The following is a 15786-nucleotide window of genomic DNA, read 5'->3' as shown; positions in this document are numbered from 1 at the left end:
GGTTCACTAACCTGATAGAAAGATTCTGCTGTCTGACGGGAGGAAATCGACTGTTATTAAGCAGTTAGAGAGCCAGGGGCAGGAGATGGCGTGTGCGCTACTCTGCGGTGGCCCCGAGCTCCTGGGGGCACTTTGGGGACTGGCAGACGCCACCTCCGCCATCCCTTATCGTTTAGTTCCTGCCAGCTGCCACCCCCCCCAAACTACCGACAGAGGCGCCAGGCCTGAGACCGCAGTGCTGGACACAGAGCGGCGCCGCGTCCCCCAGTGTCCGGCAGTGGCTTTAGCTTCTCTGAGAATTTACACGGTAAAGACAGTGCTGGATTATCTCACAAAGGGGCTGTCTGAAGGGGTCACGTTTACCTTGCCTGGAACAGAATCAGCAGGAAAGAAGGTAGCAGTTTCCCGCAGCGCACAGTACGTTGTACTCGCAGAGCGCGAGAACCTGGCCCAGCCACCCTTAGAAGTGTGTCCATCGAGCTCATCCACAAAGCGTGGCAGTGGCCGTTCGCAGGGGACCTGGGCCCACCCCGCCGGCCCACTCTAAACACGCAGGGCGGGGGCGAGGGGCTTCCTGGACGTCACCTGCCCACCTCCACCTCCCTCCTGACTGCAGCCCCTCACCCTGCTGGTATTATCACGGATACTTGGCTGGTGAGGCTGGGAAGCCACCCTGGATTTGGTACCCAGAGGGTAGGAGAGTTTCAGACGGCTCAGATGGTCAAGGCCTCCCTGGGGGTGAGGCCGGGTGCCTGCCCTCTGGTGGGCGGGCCTGGGGCCGCTGAGGGGCACTGCCGAGGGTGCTGAGAGCCAAGGGGCACCTTTGCGGGTGTGGCCACGCTGCTTACCTATTGATTTTTGCCTTCGCATCGTACCTCGAGGGAGGCCCAGAAATGGGCCTTTCGGGCTCCCAGGAACGGTGGGCGTCATCACGGCGATCCCCTGGCGTTCGTACACGGACTGCAAACCAGAGAGCCCGGGGTGAGCCGTGTCAGACCAGCGCCACTCACGGCAACCGGACACGGACGCCCTGGGCAGTGGACACCTGTCATGGGGCTTCCCCCAGCTGCTTCTGGGAGCACCTTGGTGTCCAGCTGAGGCTGACGACGGGCCCCACCAGCGTCCAGGACCCAGACGGGGCCCTGTCTGCCCTCAAAGGGCGATGAGCCCTGCTCAGCGGAGCTGTGGTCTGCCTGACATGGACTGAGAATGGCCAGGACGCATGTCCTGTAGGAAAGAGCACCTGGCGGTGGGCAGTGGGGTCCGACCTTGGCCACGTCCGCCTCCGCACAGTGGGCTGACCACAGTGGCCCAGAGCGGGGGACAAGCCGAGCGCGGTGCCCTGGGGCACGTGGGCCCCGCGGCAGGCGGGCTGCCCGTCCTTCCTCCTCCGCCTGGTCCGGGAGGAGCCTTGCGCGTCCCTCCTTCGTTTTGTAAACAGCTTCCCTGTGCGGCCCCTGCCCAGGCCACTGCTTCCTTGACTGGAAGACAGTTTGCTGGCCGGCCTCACCTCGCGGCGTCGGAGGGCCACTTGGAACAGCCGGCTGCGGAGCCCAAAGGAAACACGTGTGCGCGCGCCCAGGCTGTTCCCGCGAGACCCAGTCTCGCCGGGCTCTGGGCGTCTGCCCGGCCCGGGGCTTGGAGGGTGTCTGGAACGAGCTGGGTACGGGGTGCCGCAGGGGGTGGGGGGTCGGGACGCAGGGCCCTGGAGGAGCTGCCCGGGCCTTCTGGAGATGAGGGGAGGCAAGGGGCATCCTGTATCGTGTACTACGCAAAAGCGTCGCATCGAACTCATGATATTTCTGGGCATTATTAGGAAGAGGCGCGGTTAAACAGTCAATCTGAAGTGGATTCAGAGAAGATACAAAGTCAGTAAGTAATCGTGACAGGTGATGCTCAGACTGGCAGCAAGCACGAAGCTGGGGTGGAGAGGGCCACGTCTGGAACCTGAGAGGAGCAGCCTGCCCGGAGGACGGGCGGCTCTGCCAGCCCGTCGTGGCCCGTGGTCTCTGCTGACCATCCAGGGAGGTCACAGCCCCTGGGAATAACGGTGGCCTGAGACCTTGGAGGGGCGGGGTCCCAGGCGTACGCAGAGGCCCTGCTCCCTGGGGCGGTGGGGTCGGGCCTCGTCCGCCCCAGAAGGCTGCTTCGCTCCAGGTGGCCTACGGGAAGGCCCCCGGGGCGAGTTACTGAGCCGGTCCCGCGGTGGTCTGTCCCCCACTGCGGGTCTGCACTGGACTGGGGTGCCTGCCGCGCGCACGCGGGTTGGGGCTCCGGGTCTGGACGCTGGGGAGGGTGAACGGCAACCGCGAGGTCTGCCCACGCCAGCCGGCCGCCCGCTCCCCCGGCCCGGCCACTCACGTTCACGTCCGAGACGGAGGGGAAGCACCGGCTGGTGGGCCGCTGCTTGATGGTGGCCACCCTGGACTCCACTGCCACGGTCTCAGCAGTTCGGGATGGCTTGGAGGCTGGGACTATCTCATCAGGTTTATCTGCAATGTGAACGTGACCATCAGGACGGGTGTCAGTGACCAAAGCCGCAAAACACAATCGGGCAAGGGGCTGAGTTAGAAAAATGCCCAAGTGCCTTGTGCCTTTTCACAAAGCTTTTATGGTTCAAGTGGTTTGTCGCTGTGGTGTGGAGCACGCATGCCTCTCGGCCACAGGCGTTGACACTGACAGGACCTGTTCCCCAAGCCGTACCCCCCCACCCCCCGCCGGGTGCACGTGGACAGGAGGGGAAGGAGACCCTCGCGGAGGCAACGCAGCCTCAGCCCCGGAGGCCCTGGCACTCAGAGGGCGTCGCTTTGTTCATACTAGCGCGGTTCATTCTTGCTGGTGGGAGCCAAGTTAATATTTTGAACTTTTTTAAGAGCTCAGAGGTGTGGCTCCTTTGAAACTAAGCGCAGTTGCCAGGGTCTAAGGACCCAGCACCCAGGGCTGGAGGCGGCTGGGCAGCGTGGGTGTAGGCAGGGGCAGGGGTGGGGAGGGGAGGCAGCGCCCCGCTCAGGAGCCAGTCGAGGTTTGTGCCTTGCTGTGCGGGGGAGTCCCCCCTCCCCCAAGAGCTGAACGTTCTCAGTTCCTTGTGAAAAAGAAAGCTAAGGGTTAGTTATCAGGGATGCTTACAGATTAAGAAATGATTTAAAGATTTAAATTTAAAACGTTAAACTTGGGGGAAAACCCAAAAACTGGAGCACATCCTGGACCTGCCCGACACCCTAGCCTCCGCCTGCAGGCCGCCTGAGCTCAGGCACTGGCGTCTGATCAGGGCTGTGAAAGCGCAGGACCCTGGTTTGCTGACACCAGGGGCGCCCGGGGGAGCAGAAGCCAGCGTGAGGCAGGCCTGGTGGGAATCTCCCACTTTGGACCCTGTGAGGCACTGCACTCTCCCAGCCACCCCCCCCCCCCCCCCCCCCCGCCCAAGAACATTCTGTCCACAGCTCGAGGTCTCCTCCTAGCTCACCCCACACCCTTCTGGGGTCTTGTGACGCCCCACGGAGCTCGTGCTGTCAGAAAGGCCCAGGCCTCTGGGGTCTCGGCAGCCCCAAGCTGCGAGGCCAGCGTGAGAGTCCGGGTGGGAGCTCCGGGCACTTGGGTTTAAGGCCCGCGGCCCCCAGGAAGAGCACAGCCCCTGGAGAGGTCCCCACAGACCCCAACAGGCAGGTCTCCGGCTTCTCGGGGCCCCTTCCTGGTCGATGCCCAGCCACATCCTGGACCAGGTGAGGGTCCCACAGTCCCAGGTCGCCCGCTCGGGGAAGGCCGAGGAGCTCAGGCACGGCAGCTCGTGGGAGGCCCTTCCCGACCCGCCAGCTGGCACGGGGACGCTCAGGTCCCCCAGCCACCCCCCCCCCCCGGCATCCTCCCTGCTTCTGGGACCCCGGCTCTCCCGGCTCCTGGCCTCCTTGGGGGACACTGGTAAGCGCCCGCCCCCTTAGGGAGTGGGTTGGAAACACCCACGTCTCTGGGCAGCCCAGCTACGGTTGCGGGGCCGCTCAGCGCCCACCCTCGTGGCCCAGCCTCTCCTCTGACCCTCCTCCCTTTGCCGGATCCCCTGCCCCACACCCCCAGTCCCAGCGACGTGCCTCCTTCAGGAAGCCTTCTCCTCGGGTCTGGGCCAAGATTCTCTTCAGGCTGGGGTTTAACTTGTTCCTGTGCTCGTCTCCCCCACCCCCCCGCCCCCTTGGCTAGAGGACTCAGGGTCCTTGGTTGACGTCCCCAGTGAGCCCATGGTGACCTGCAGGTCCCCTTGGCCCGCTCCTGGAAGCCGGGCACCTCCCGGTGGCTGTCGGCTTTGCTTCGGCCGAGGTGCAGCTCTTTCTCCAACGGCGGCGGGGAGTCAGGTCCGTCTCCCGCGTTGGGACCTTCGTCCGCGGGTTCAGCCGTCTTCTCAGGCCCAGCCTTAGCTTCAGCCTGTGCAGCTCCGCTAGGCTGCCCCCCTTCCCTGGGGCCTCCAGGAACGTGGCCCCGGAGGGGATGCCACTGAGTTAGGGAAAGGACGGCTCTCCCGTGGGGGGCACTGCAGGCGGGGAGCTTGGCCGCCGTGCAGCTGGCCACGTCCGGGCACAGCACAGGGCCAAAGCCGAGGGGCTCCGGGGCCGGACGGCTCTCCTGGGGTGGACAGTTACACCAGCTGGACCGTCCAGAGGCTCCTGTCTCCAGCTGGGCCCTGCGAGTCCACGTCTGGTCCCCCCACACCCCCAGCACGCCTGGGGCCCCAGGCATGTGGCAGGCACCCCCAAAACACACCTCGATGGTGGGTGTGCACAGGTGAGGCAAAGGCGCCATCGTTAATGACAGCAGTGCCCAACCCCGTGGAAATTCTCGGCATCTTCTTCCCATTCCTCATTCTAACAGGAACCTGGCCATAGGGGAGGGGTTATTCCCGTTCTGCAGAGAGAACAACTGGGGATCTGGGATGCCTGAGGTCATTCATGCAGGTCGAACTCTGGGAGCAGGTGGGAGCTTGGGCTCCAGTCGGGGTCACCTGGCCCCCGTGTCTACCCCTGGGCCAGGGTGCCGAGCCTTGGCCGACAGCGGCCATCCGATGGGTTGCTGTCGGAATGGTCTGCCTGGTCCAGCTGACTGAAAAGTCAGGGCGCTGTGCCCGCACAGTCATGCCACGTCCACATCGGGTCTGGGGTGTAATTGAAGGTGTATCCGCTGGAGGCATGGCGACCTTGAGGTGGACGTCCTGGTCTTTGTTTAAGCCATTGCCCTCTGGTCTCCATGCCACCTAAGCATTTCTTTTGAACCAGAATACATGAGAGCATCTTGGTCTGTGGGGTTGTGTCAGGGGCTGTTGTTCTGTCCTCAGTGACAGCTAGTTAGTGTGGTTTTGTGCAGTTCATATACAGAAGGCCACCCTGCGTCACTTCCCTCCTGGGGGCCCGGGTCCCCTCCTGGCCCTCGTCTCAAAGGGAGGCTGGTGGCCTGACTCGAGACTCTGCTCAGCCCCTGTGTTGGAGGGTTTGTTTGCCTGCACGTGAAGGCTTTTAAGAAAAGCTGTGAGACTGGGTTCCTGCTTGTCTTTCTGGGCTCATAGGGATTATTATGCACGGTTTGTAAAAGCCTGGCGTTGTGTCTCTATTCAAGGATTCCAGATGAAGAGGATTAGTGAGTGCAGCGCCCTGCAGTCTTAAAATGAAGCCCTCTGAGGCTGAAAGCAGTCCTGCAGGCCGACTGCAAAGCTGTCAGCTCTTCAGAAACAATCTAGTAGGGAGCTGATGGAACACTCTGGAAGTGACCCCTGTATTTTAACTTTCTAAGCAGACGTACAGTCGGGTGCCCACCGTCCACAGGCTGCACGCTTCCTGGGTGGGGAGGGCAGGCGGTGGATGTCAAGCATGGGTGGGTCGCGTGCAGCCACGTGTCTCTTGGGAACCAGAGCACAGGTGGGGACTCCTGCCTGTCACCGGAGTCCCCACCCGGGGCCCTCCCCTGACCACAGGCAGGGTCACTCGTGTGCCCGAGCCCTCCCGCAGGAGAGATCCCAGCTCGTCCAGCAGACGTTGCCGGCTTTGCAGGAGGGAGGCATCAAATCGTGGAGTGAAACAACCCCCGAAATCGGGGCGAGCTGGGGAAGCTGAGGCCCCCCGGGCTGACGCGGCACACCTGGCTGCCAGAGGAGCCTGTGGCCGTGTTTCCCGCCGCACTGCTCCCCGGGGGGGCAGTGGGGCGCCCACCGCGGAGACTCTGTGACCCCCATCTGCTTGTGGCCACGTGCCGGGCCGGTTCCGGCACCCCTGCTCCTCAGAACCGTCAGGAGAGCATCCCAGGTGCTCCAGAAATGTCCAGCAAGGCCGGGATTGGGATTCTTGGCCCCTTAACGCTTTTCGGGCAGTCAGCTTCATGGAATGCGTCCTAATCCCGGAGGCGTCCAGGAAGCCTGTCCCTCCTCGTGACCTTGAATAGCTTGTTTTGCCGGGCTCTCTGGGGGGCAGGGCCAGCCTTGCCCCGTCTCGGGGTGAGAGGGCACGGCACAGGATTTCCTCCACGACACAGCTTCCAAGAGGAAAGCCAAGCGCTGACGGCACCGACATCATAGATGATGAGCGCTCGTGCCAAAGCAGCAGCTGTTGCCAACGGCCTGTCTCGTGCTTGATCGTCCCAGGAGGCCGTGCGGGAATGGGGGCGGGTGCTCTGACCCCAGCCGACTGGCCCCGGCCTGCGGGCCCTGACCAGTCACACGCCTTCCAAGGGACGGGCCCGCGGGAGCAGCCGGAGGTGCCCACGGGGCCTGGAAGCCGTGGTGAAGCCGGTCCCACCAGCTCTGGCCTGGAGCCGCCCTGGGCCAGCGTGGCCCTCGTGGTGGTCCTGCGCCCCCTGGTGCCCGTGAGCATGGTGTCCGGGGACTAGAGTAGGTCCTCAGGAAATACTCGAGGCGTCTGAGCTCAAACTCGCATCCAGTTTTCTCCGCTCTCCGAAGGAAGGTGGGTCCCCCTCTCCAGGACTCTGGCCTGTCCTCTGGGTGCCTCTGCCCTGGCCCAGGCTGGCCGTGCGGAACACGACTTCTGTCCTTTTGTCACAGCCCGGGGTGTTTGGCTGCTGGGGCCCCTGGGGGCGGGTGGGGGCAGGCCACATGCGCCCCCAAGGCTGGGCCGGCTCCGAGTCTGAGCTGCTCCCCCTGACAACAGACTTTCACGGCTAACCCTGTTGTGGCCATGGGGCTCCTGCAGCCCCTGGTGTGGTGCGTCTTCTGGAAGTTATGGTGGATGGAGGGTTCCTGCCAGCTGGCGTTGGCCTTGGATCGAAGGGGGGTTCCGAGGGGAAGGTAATCCCAGGAAACTTCCTGTGCCCTGGGCGTCCACCACGTGGTTGACACAGTGACCCATCCTAGAAAGCCCACTGGGAATTTCCCGGGCAGCCCCTGGGGGTGTGGGGGAGGCCCAGGACTGCTCCAGAGGAGGCTGCGAGGGTTAGCCTGCCTCTGGGGAGACGGTGGGTGAGAGAGGAGGCGCTTCCCGGTGCCCAGGACCCGCGACCCTGCCCCCAGATACCGCCCTGCTGGGTTCCGAGGCCCGCCTCGCCATCTCAGCGTTTTGGGTACCGTGCTGTGTCTCAGCGGTAGCGCCTGCGGCCTGTGGGAGGGTCACCACCTGCCCCTGAACGGACAGTGCTGCTTTTAGTCGCTGGGGGAGTCGTCTCCAGCTACTAGGTGAGAAACCCCCCCCAGATGTGGGCACTGCTGCGGGAGGGGCCGATCGGGGCCCGGCTGCTGGGCATGTGGCGCTGGTGTCTTAGCTGCTCACGGCACAGAGGCTGGGTCCTCCGTCTCCACGCCGGCCTGGGGCAGGGGCGGGGGCAGGGGCAGGGAGCGGCATGGCCTTGCAGCTGCCCCCAGCTCAAGGGCAGTCTTCCTGCACGTGTAGAGCAGGCCTCCTGGAGAGCGGGGGGTTTTCTGGAGCTGAAGGGAGGCGGCAGCCGCCACCCACGGCAGAGAGCGCTTAGGGGTCCATTTGCCGGGGGCCCTGCTGGCCTGCACCCTGACCAGCAGCCACGGAGGCTGCCTGACCCCCGACCCGGGCAGGCCCGGCTGTGACAGGGCGCGGGGTCCCCACAGTCACGATGACGTGGACACGACTTGGGGAGAGGCAGAACACGCTGGGGCACCACAGACAGGAGGGGCGGGGCAGGTGTGACAGACTGAAACAGGACGCGTCCTGGGTCTGGGCCCCCCTACAGGACCCCGAGCAGGGAGGACACAGTACAAGGTCACGGCACGTTCTAGACTTGAGGCTGAGGGCCACAGGCGTGCGGGCAGGGGGTGAGACAAGACACCGGGTCGCCCCTTACCCTTCTTCTTCCGGACGGAGGCTTGCAAACAGAAAGGGGAGCGTGAGTCCCGTGGCGGCGGTGCTGCCTCGCTGGGGGCCAACCGCCCCACCGTGCACACCCCTGGCTCTGGGGCACACGTGGGTGGGCAGGGGTGCCCTGTCTACGCTCTCCTGGGACCTGCCGGCAGGTGGCCTGCCTTCTCTGATTTGCCCTCCAGCAAACCTTCCTGCGGGGACAAGGGGCTTTCCTCTCGCGCAGCACCCGCCCCTTCCTGGCACCCCGCCGAACTGGATGGCGTGAGCCGAGACTGCTCTTAGGAGGGACCCTCACAGCTGCGCCCCCTTAAAGGTGACCTGCCTGCGGGTCCTCTTGGGGGGAGCCCGTGTGGCACATGCTGCCTGGCCTTAGAGAAGCACGGGTGATAATTCACACTGTCATCCCTGTCGGGGGCTGGGCCAGGCCTGGGGTTCAGGGGGCGTTTCCTGGAGGGTCTTGTTTGGACAGACAAGGTGTGGGCAAGGAGGGGCCGGAGGAAAGGGGCTCTGGGCGAACTCGTGGCTCTGGGTGGAGGTGGGCAGCCCCACAGCAGTGCTGCCCTTTTCTAGAAGACCTAGGCCTCCAGCTGAGCCGCAGATTCTAGACCCAGGACACGGTGACAGGCGAGGGGGCCCTCGCTGGGAGACAGCCTGGGGAGGACAGAGTGTGGAGGACCCTCCCAAAGGAGCTGCAAGGGAGAAGGGGCCGCTCTGTACTTTTTTGGAGGGAAGGGCCAAAGGAAAGGGTCTCCCCCTGAAGGCTGGGACCAGGTGGCAGCGACAGCAGGTGGCAGACCAGTGAGGATGCTGGGACTCCCAGCCCCTGGACCAGCTGGGCCTGACGATCTGTTTTGTGCCCTCGTAACCTGCCCTGGGCAGAGCTCACAGATGCTTCCCCTCCCTGCCCACCGAGCTCTCAGCGGAGGAAGCCGTCAGTCCACTCGTCCGCTCCCGTGTGGTCAGAGCGACCTCCTCCTGGAGGTGTCCCTGGGCGCCGTGGTGACACCCCGGTGTGACGTTTAACCAGCGCCCGGAGTCATCCCTCTTCATCAGCCACATGGCCGCTACACCCAGGGCTCACGTTGCTCTGCACATCCTTCCCCAGGCCATGTGGTGGGGTCCAATGGCCACAGCCCTCTGTCCTTTGCAGTCCTTTGGAGAAGGCTCCAGGACCTCCCTCCACTTGGCCTGCAGCCCAACAGGCCCGCCAACCCCACTGCTCTCTATGCCAGACGCCAGGGCCGCGACCTTCTGGTCTGAGCCACACACGGGGGGGAAGATTTCGGGGGGCACCCTAGACAGGAGGGGGGCTGCTTGGGGGGGCCACAGTGGGGCAGCTTACCTTTATCCACTAGTGAGAGGCCCAAAAATTCAAAACAAAACAATGTTAGACGAACCAAAAAGAGGTTAGGCGAAACTACTAACCACCCCCGAAGCCGGCAGGACCCCAGCGGGCCAGCGTGGGAGCGCTGCACACGGGGGCGTTTCCTGACCCCTTTCCGGGTGTCGGGGCCAGGAGAGGGGCGAGCGAGCAAGCAGAGGGCCATGCAGAGGCTGGGGCTTCGCTGAGGCCGGCCCGCTGGCGTGCTGGGTGCTGGCGACAGCGCAGGGCTGGGGCGGGCCGGACGTGGCACTTACCGAGCTCCTCCAGCTCCGAGGTCATGGACTTGGAGCGCAGGGTGAGGGCCGTGGTCGGAGCACGCTTTGGAGGTGGAGGAGCTTGAGGGGCAGACAGGAGAGATGGAGGTGAGAGCCGGGCCCCAGTGCCGCCACCCCCCTGCCCCTTCTAGAACAAACGGCAGGTGGGGCCCCTGAACCTGCTGGGAAGGCTGAGATGGGGCCTCCCCCAGGGTGGGGAAGCTGGCAGTGGTCACGGCAGTGCTGAAATACCGGAGGTCCCGACGTGTTTCTCCAGTCTCTTTCCTGCCAGGGAGTGGCTCTGGCCTGCTCCCGGCGCCCCTCTGCAGGCCTTGCTCAGCCCCAGTGTCCCCCAGCTGTGACCTCCCTTGGGAAGGAGGGTGGCCCTGAGGACCTTTCCGTTCCATGGGCCCAGGCTGCGTGCCAGCACAGTGACCGATGCAGGTCAGTTTGGAGCGGGAGCCCCCAGGCCCCTGTCTGCTGAACACAGCCCTGGCCTGAGGCCGCCACTCCCTGTGGGCAAGCCCGAGTCCCCTCCTAACCGCCCTTTCTGACTTGTTTCCTACTCTGGGGCAGGGGGAACGGGACACCCCCCGTGGCAGGAGATGGGGCACACCCCGCAAGCGCCTGAGCACAGGGGGCTGGGGGGAAGGGCCCTGCCCCCCACCCATCCCTCGGGCAGGGCTGGCGGCTGGGAGGGCACCTTTCTTCCTGGCGGTGTCGTCCGGGTCGAGATTCCTGGTCACCGTGACCACCTTGAGGACGAGGTGATTCCCTCCCTGGCGGATCATGTTCACCACCTGCCGGTGGCCGACCTTCACGACATTCTCGTCGTTAACCTGTGGGTAGAGGGGGCAGGGCGGTGAGCTACCGGGAACCCAGCGCCCGGCTGGAGGGGGGCACACGTGGGCAGGCCCCGCGGGAGCGAAGGTGCCTTCGGGGAAACCGAGCAGAGGCCGCGCGGCCGGGAGGGTGAGGCCGGGCCTCCTGCAGCCCAGAGCTGGGCACCGGCCGGGGGTGCTTTCCGGAAGTGAATGTCCCTGCGGCTGCCGCGAGGAAGGCGGACCGGGCTCGGAGCGGCGAGAGCGAGCTTCCCCCGAGCTACGTATGCCTCCCTTGATGGCCCAGCCCCCATCCCCTCCCAGGTGGGCTCTGGCACCTGCTGTCCCCACAGCTCCTGGTGTGAGTGCTGGGCATGGAGAGCGAACCCACAGGAGGGCGGAGTTCATGACCACTCCAAGCGCTGTCTTCGAGGAAAGAAAACTGCCCTGATGATCGAGAACTGATAAGCACCTGAAACCCTGCCCAGGCCTGCGACCACCAGTGCCCGTTTTGCTGTACTTCTTTCTCTTGCTGTGGATTCCTTAAAAACCATCAAAGTGCAGTGTAGCCACAAACGGAAGAGTCAGGAAGGTTTGGTGAGTCTTCACAAATCCAACACCCCATCTCGGACGCACCAGGTGCCCGGCTCTGATGACCAGGACCCAGGCAAGCGGGTCTGATCACCTCTGCGGGCCTCTTCCAGGCCAGCTCAGCCTGCTTCGCCCCGGCTCTCCAGGGGCCCGGGAACCCCTTCAGGCCTGGACGGGGAAGCCAGACAGCTGGCCACCGGGGAAGGGCGGTCCAGGAGGCTGCCTGGGAGGGGGAGACGCGCCTGATTCCGGGCGGCAGCCGCAGTCCTTGCAGTGACTCTTAGCGGCTCTCCTTTTCACTGATTTTCTCGGAGTGTGATTAGGGAGCCAGATGAATTCAGGAAGTAAAGAAGTTGGGTGGAGGGAGAGGGTGGTGGAGAGTTGGGCCAGGAGAGGGGACGGCTGTCGCCGAGCTTGCCAGGGTGGAAGCAACGGGCCCAACTCAGCCAGACCGCAGATACCCGGGACACGCAATCCAAGGCACACGGATCTCCCTCTCTCTGCGTCTCTCCTCCCACAAGTGCGCTGAGACAGCAGTGCTCATTCATTCATTCCAGCCACCACTCTTACTCTGAGGGCCCACTAAACCCAGGAGGTACAGGGGGTGGACGGTCCGTCCCCACCCTCCGGGGGCTTACATTCTCATGGGGGAGTTGGACGGCACGGGAGTCAATGAGCAAATGTCATCTCAGCTGTGCTGAGTGCCACCAGAGATAGCAGGGCCGGCAAGAGAGAGGGGCAGGCGCTGTGCACAGGCGCTGGGTTGTGATGGGCACTGGACAGCCCGCGCAGCCAGGGCCGAGCGCTGAGGCGAGCACGAGCCCGGCACGTTCCTGAGACAGCAAGATGGCCAGGGGGCCAGAGCAGTGTGAACCCAGTGGGGAGGGGGTAGAAGAAAAGCCTGGGTTCTGAGAGGCCCAAGGCCCAATCAGCAGAGCCTCGAGTGCCAGCTGAGACCTTAGGTTTTGAGCATGAGAGGGATGCGGCCGATTGATGTTTCAGGAGCATCAGTCACTCGGGATGGGAGGAGGGGGTGGGGCAGAGGCAGAGAGGGCAGAACCCAGGCTGGGAGCATGGGCCGCTTGGACCGGTGGGGGGCAGGAGGGGTGGGGAGACCCGGTCAGGTCTGGAACCACGGGACACGGCGACGACGTGGGTTGTGTGGGACGGAGCTGCCCGAGGCCCTGGTGAGATGCCTGCAGCACCGATGGCCCCCGGCCGCCCACCCGCCAGGCCTCGGCAGCCAGCCCGGTGTGAGGAGGGTGGACCAAGAGGAGGACCGCACCCTGCCGCCGTTGGGCGGGCCCCTGCCCTATTTGTGATGGGTCAGTGCAGGCATGGGGAGGGGCTCAAGGACCCCCCAAGGACGAGTGCGACACCTGCTCCAGACAGAAGGACCAGCTTCTTGAGCCCACAGTGGGTAGCAGCCCCTGCCACGGAGCCCACCCTGACCGTGGGCCCCTCATACCCTTCTTTCCCTTTCCATCTCCCCTCAGCCACACCTAGCTTAAGTTCACACGCTGCTTTGCAAGTAAAGAAGCTCTGGATGAAGTCCGGCCCCCAGAGCAAGAAGCACACCGAGGCCAGAGCTGCGGGCTGCGTGGGCTTTTGGGGATCAGCTGCCGCTGCACAGGGGGCACTTGGGCAGTGACAGCATGGAGGTGTCAGGTGGCTGTGCTGTGATGCATATGAATATCCTCCTCCAAGAAGGCACAGAAACACCGGCAACACAATTCAACCTGGAATCGGCAAGCCCATGACCAGTGAGGCAGGATGGGAACGTGCAGCCCCATTCTCCTTCCAGCACAGAGGACAGAAGAGCAAAGAGCAGAGCTGCACTTTAGTTTCCCAGCCTTTTAACAAACTGAAACTTCACTTCAACCAGAACGGGACTGTGGAGCCCACTACCATCGTTAAAGCAGATGCTCCACATTGCTCATGTGGTGACAGGAACCTCAGAGACTGAGTAAGTTAAATGCTTGCTGTTTCCTCAATTGCCCACTGAACTTTAATGGTCCCTCAAAAAAAAAAAAAAAAAAACCCAAAAACAAACACACAGCACACTGGGCCTACAATTCTGGCATGCTGCCACCAGGAGGCGTGTGCCTTAATCACCCACCACATTTACAGGTTAAGCCAAGTCCTGAAGATCACAGCCTTGGAGCAGATCTAGTTACCTGTAAGAGAGAGTGCCATTCTCTCCATCCCATCATTCTTACATACAGACATGGTGCGATTTACGCAGGGAGTAAAGCATGGCCACATCCTGGCAGAGAGCAAGAATACCAGCCTGGCCACCACCTCGGTTCAGGGAACTTCTGCCTTCCTTTACACACTTTCGTATCTTTCTAAATAATTCTCTAATTTCACTTAAATTGTTGCTTGAAATATCAAGCTTGTATGTGTACATAGTTTAAAGAGGCAGAACTCTACAAGGCTTGTTACAAAGCCAACAGGACCTCACCACCTAGCCCCACTTCTCATTCCCAAAGCCTTCAACCAATTCTTTCTATATCCATCGCTGCATCTCTCACCATGCTGCTACTTGATGCTTTAATTTTAGATATCATCTGCTGACACACCACTACTGAAAATGATGATCTGGCTCTGCATTCTCAGCTGTGGCACTACTGCAATTCTGGACCAATCAGTTCTTTGTTCGGGTGTGCACGGCAGGATGTTCAGCTGCGTCCCTGCGTTCTACCCACCGGGTCCAGCAATCCACGCCCTCACAGAGTGACAACCAGGAGTGTCTCTAGCCACTGCCAGTCGTCCTCTGGGAGGTCGAAGTCACCCTCAGCTGAGGCTGAGAACTACGAGCTTAGCTCTTTTTCTTCATCCCCCGTACCACCACTTTTCCAGGACTTCCATCCTCAGGTGATAGTTACATAGTAGTTTTAACCAGATCAACATTCAGGATTTACGTCATGACTATGTAACATCTGTCTACAGGTAAACCACATGGTATACTATGATTACTTTGCCTTTTCCAGTGCGTTTTGTTTTCCCTGGAGTGAAATAATTTTCTGGTGTCTTTAGACTGGTTTAATTTTCTGTGTACTTAATAGTAATTGAAGTCCAAACACTTCCTTAATTATGTAAATCTCTTTTCAAAACCTTCAGGTACATTGGACGTCTTGTTAAGTTTGTCTTCTTGAACAAATCACTCCTGAAGACTTCTCTAACACTGTGAGTTCAGTGTTCTCTTGGCCTGCTTCCCCATTACTGTCACCCCTAGAATTCCTTCTGTCTTGTGTTGCATCTTCTGAACCCTAGACCACATGTATGTATGTATTTGATTCAAAACCTCATTTTTGGTAGAGGACATTCTCCAGTAGTTTTCCAATAAAAGGAGTTTGGGAGGTGATTTTTTTGAGACATTGTCTATTTGAAAATGGCTTTATCTGCACACTTAAATAGTAGTTTGCCTGGGTATAAAATTTGAGGTTGGTGGGTAAGGTAAAGTAAGCTCCTAAGACTAACTAACTCTTCTGCAGGTAACAACTGTAAAGTCTGGACAGAATATAGTCCCTCATCCTCAAACCCAAACTAACAAAAACAGTTCCCTGAAAGCTCTGGAACATGAACAAAGGTGGGCAGACTTTGGGTGGGAGTGGAAAATCGGAAGCTTTGGGCCATGGACACAGAGGTGGTGTGAGTTACCTGATGCTCTGGTAGAAACGGCAGCCTTTCTGGTTTGAGAAATCAGAGGACAGAGCCCTTTGTGTCCACAGCTGCCAAAGTGAGGGGAGGATTCCAGAGAGGAGAGAGCCAGAGAAGAGTAGTTCCGTGCTCTGTGTGTAAACTCTTCCCAAGTCTGTGGTTGACATCTGAACCATGTGTGCACAGGGCCAACTCAAAATAGCTTGCAGATAAGGCTAAGACACCTGAACGGATATTTGAGCAGCTGCCACGGCAGGCCAGACAGTTTGCAGCTTGAGTCTAACCAAGGTAGTTGTCAACTAAAACGAAAACATCAGCACTCAGGCAAGAAGTGTAACAATCTAGAGTTGCCGCAGCATAACATTCACAATATTCAGGATACAATACAAACTTACTCACCTGATGAATCCACAGATGACCAAGGTGTTGGAATTATTAGACGAGGACTTTAAAGCAGCTATTATAACAATATTCAACTGGATAAAGGAAAATTTACTGCATGAAAAATAGGAAATCTCAGCAAAGAAAAAAAAAACATGAGAAACGTTAGAGCTAAAAAAATACAGTATCTGAAATTTAAAAAAGCACTGGATGGGTTTAATAGAATGGATATGACAGTGCAAAGAGTGAACTTCAGTACAGAAACAGGACTTATCCAATATGAAGAGAAAAGATTTTCAAAAGTGAACACAGTGTTAAGGACTTGCGGGACAATGTCAGAAGGTCTAACATAATGATAATTAGAGGCCCAGAAGGGGAGAATA

At 60.8% G+C, this 15786-nt stretch overlaps 1 protein-coding gene and 1 long non-coding RNA gene across 6 annotated transcripts in view; one reads left to right on the top strand and one right to left on the bottom strand.

Moving 5' to 3' along the window:
- Positions 1 to 15786, bottom strand: part of SHANK2 (SH3 and multiple ankyrin repeat domains 2) — a 473760-nt gene that overhangs the window by 16588 nt on the left and 441386 nt on the right. For 3 of the 5 annotated variants that reach the window (XM_057553698.1, XM_057553700.1, XM_057553699.1), the window contains 5 exons: positions 10651 to 10786; positions 9948 to 10028; positions 2362 to 2492; positions 849 to 960; positions 12 to 32 (listed from right to left, as the gene is read on the bottom strand). In XM_057553698.1, coding sequence (XP_057409681.1) covers positions 12 to 32; positions 849 to 960; positions 2362 to 2492; positions 9948 to 10028; positions 10651 to 10786 — 481 coding nt within the window. Of the gene's footprint in view, positions 1 to 11; positions 33 to 848; positions 961 to 2361; positions 2493 to 8292; positions 8314 to 9651; positions 9661 to 9947; positions 10029 to 10650; positions 10787 to 15786 lie in introns of all 5 variants that reach the window. The other 2 variants (XM_057553701.1, XM_057553702.1) reach the window with 1 other exon arrangement.
- On the top strand, positions 11097 to 14103 carry LOC130708946 (uncharacterized). The gene is made up of 3 exons (XR_009009334.1): positions 11097 to 11365; positions 12856 to 13325; positions 13923 to 14103. It is a non-coding gene; the product is annotated as an uncharacterized LOC130708946 (long non-coding RNA).

Source organism: Balaenoptera acutorostrata, chromosome 9 (genome assembly GCF_949987535.1).
Source record: "Balaenoptera acutorostrata chromosome 9, mBalAcu1.1, whole genome shotgun sequence".
Classification (NCBI taxonomy): domain Eukaryota; kingdom Metazoa; phylum Chordata; class Mammalia; order Artiodactyla; family Balaenopteridae; genus Balaenoptera; species Balaenoptera acutorostrata.
This window is presented reverse-complemented; position numbering and strand designations above follow the sequence as displayed.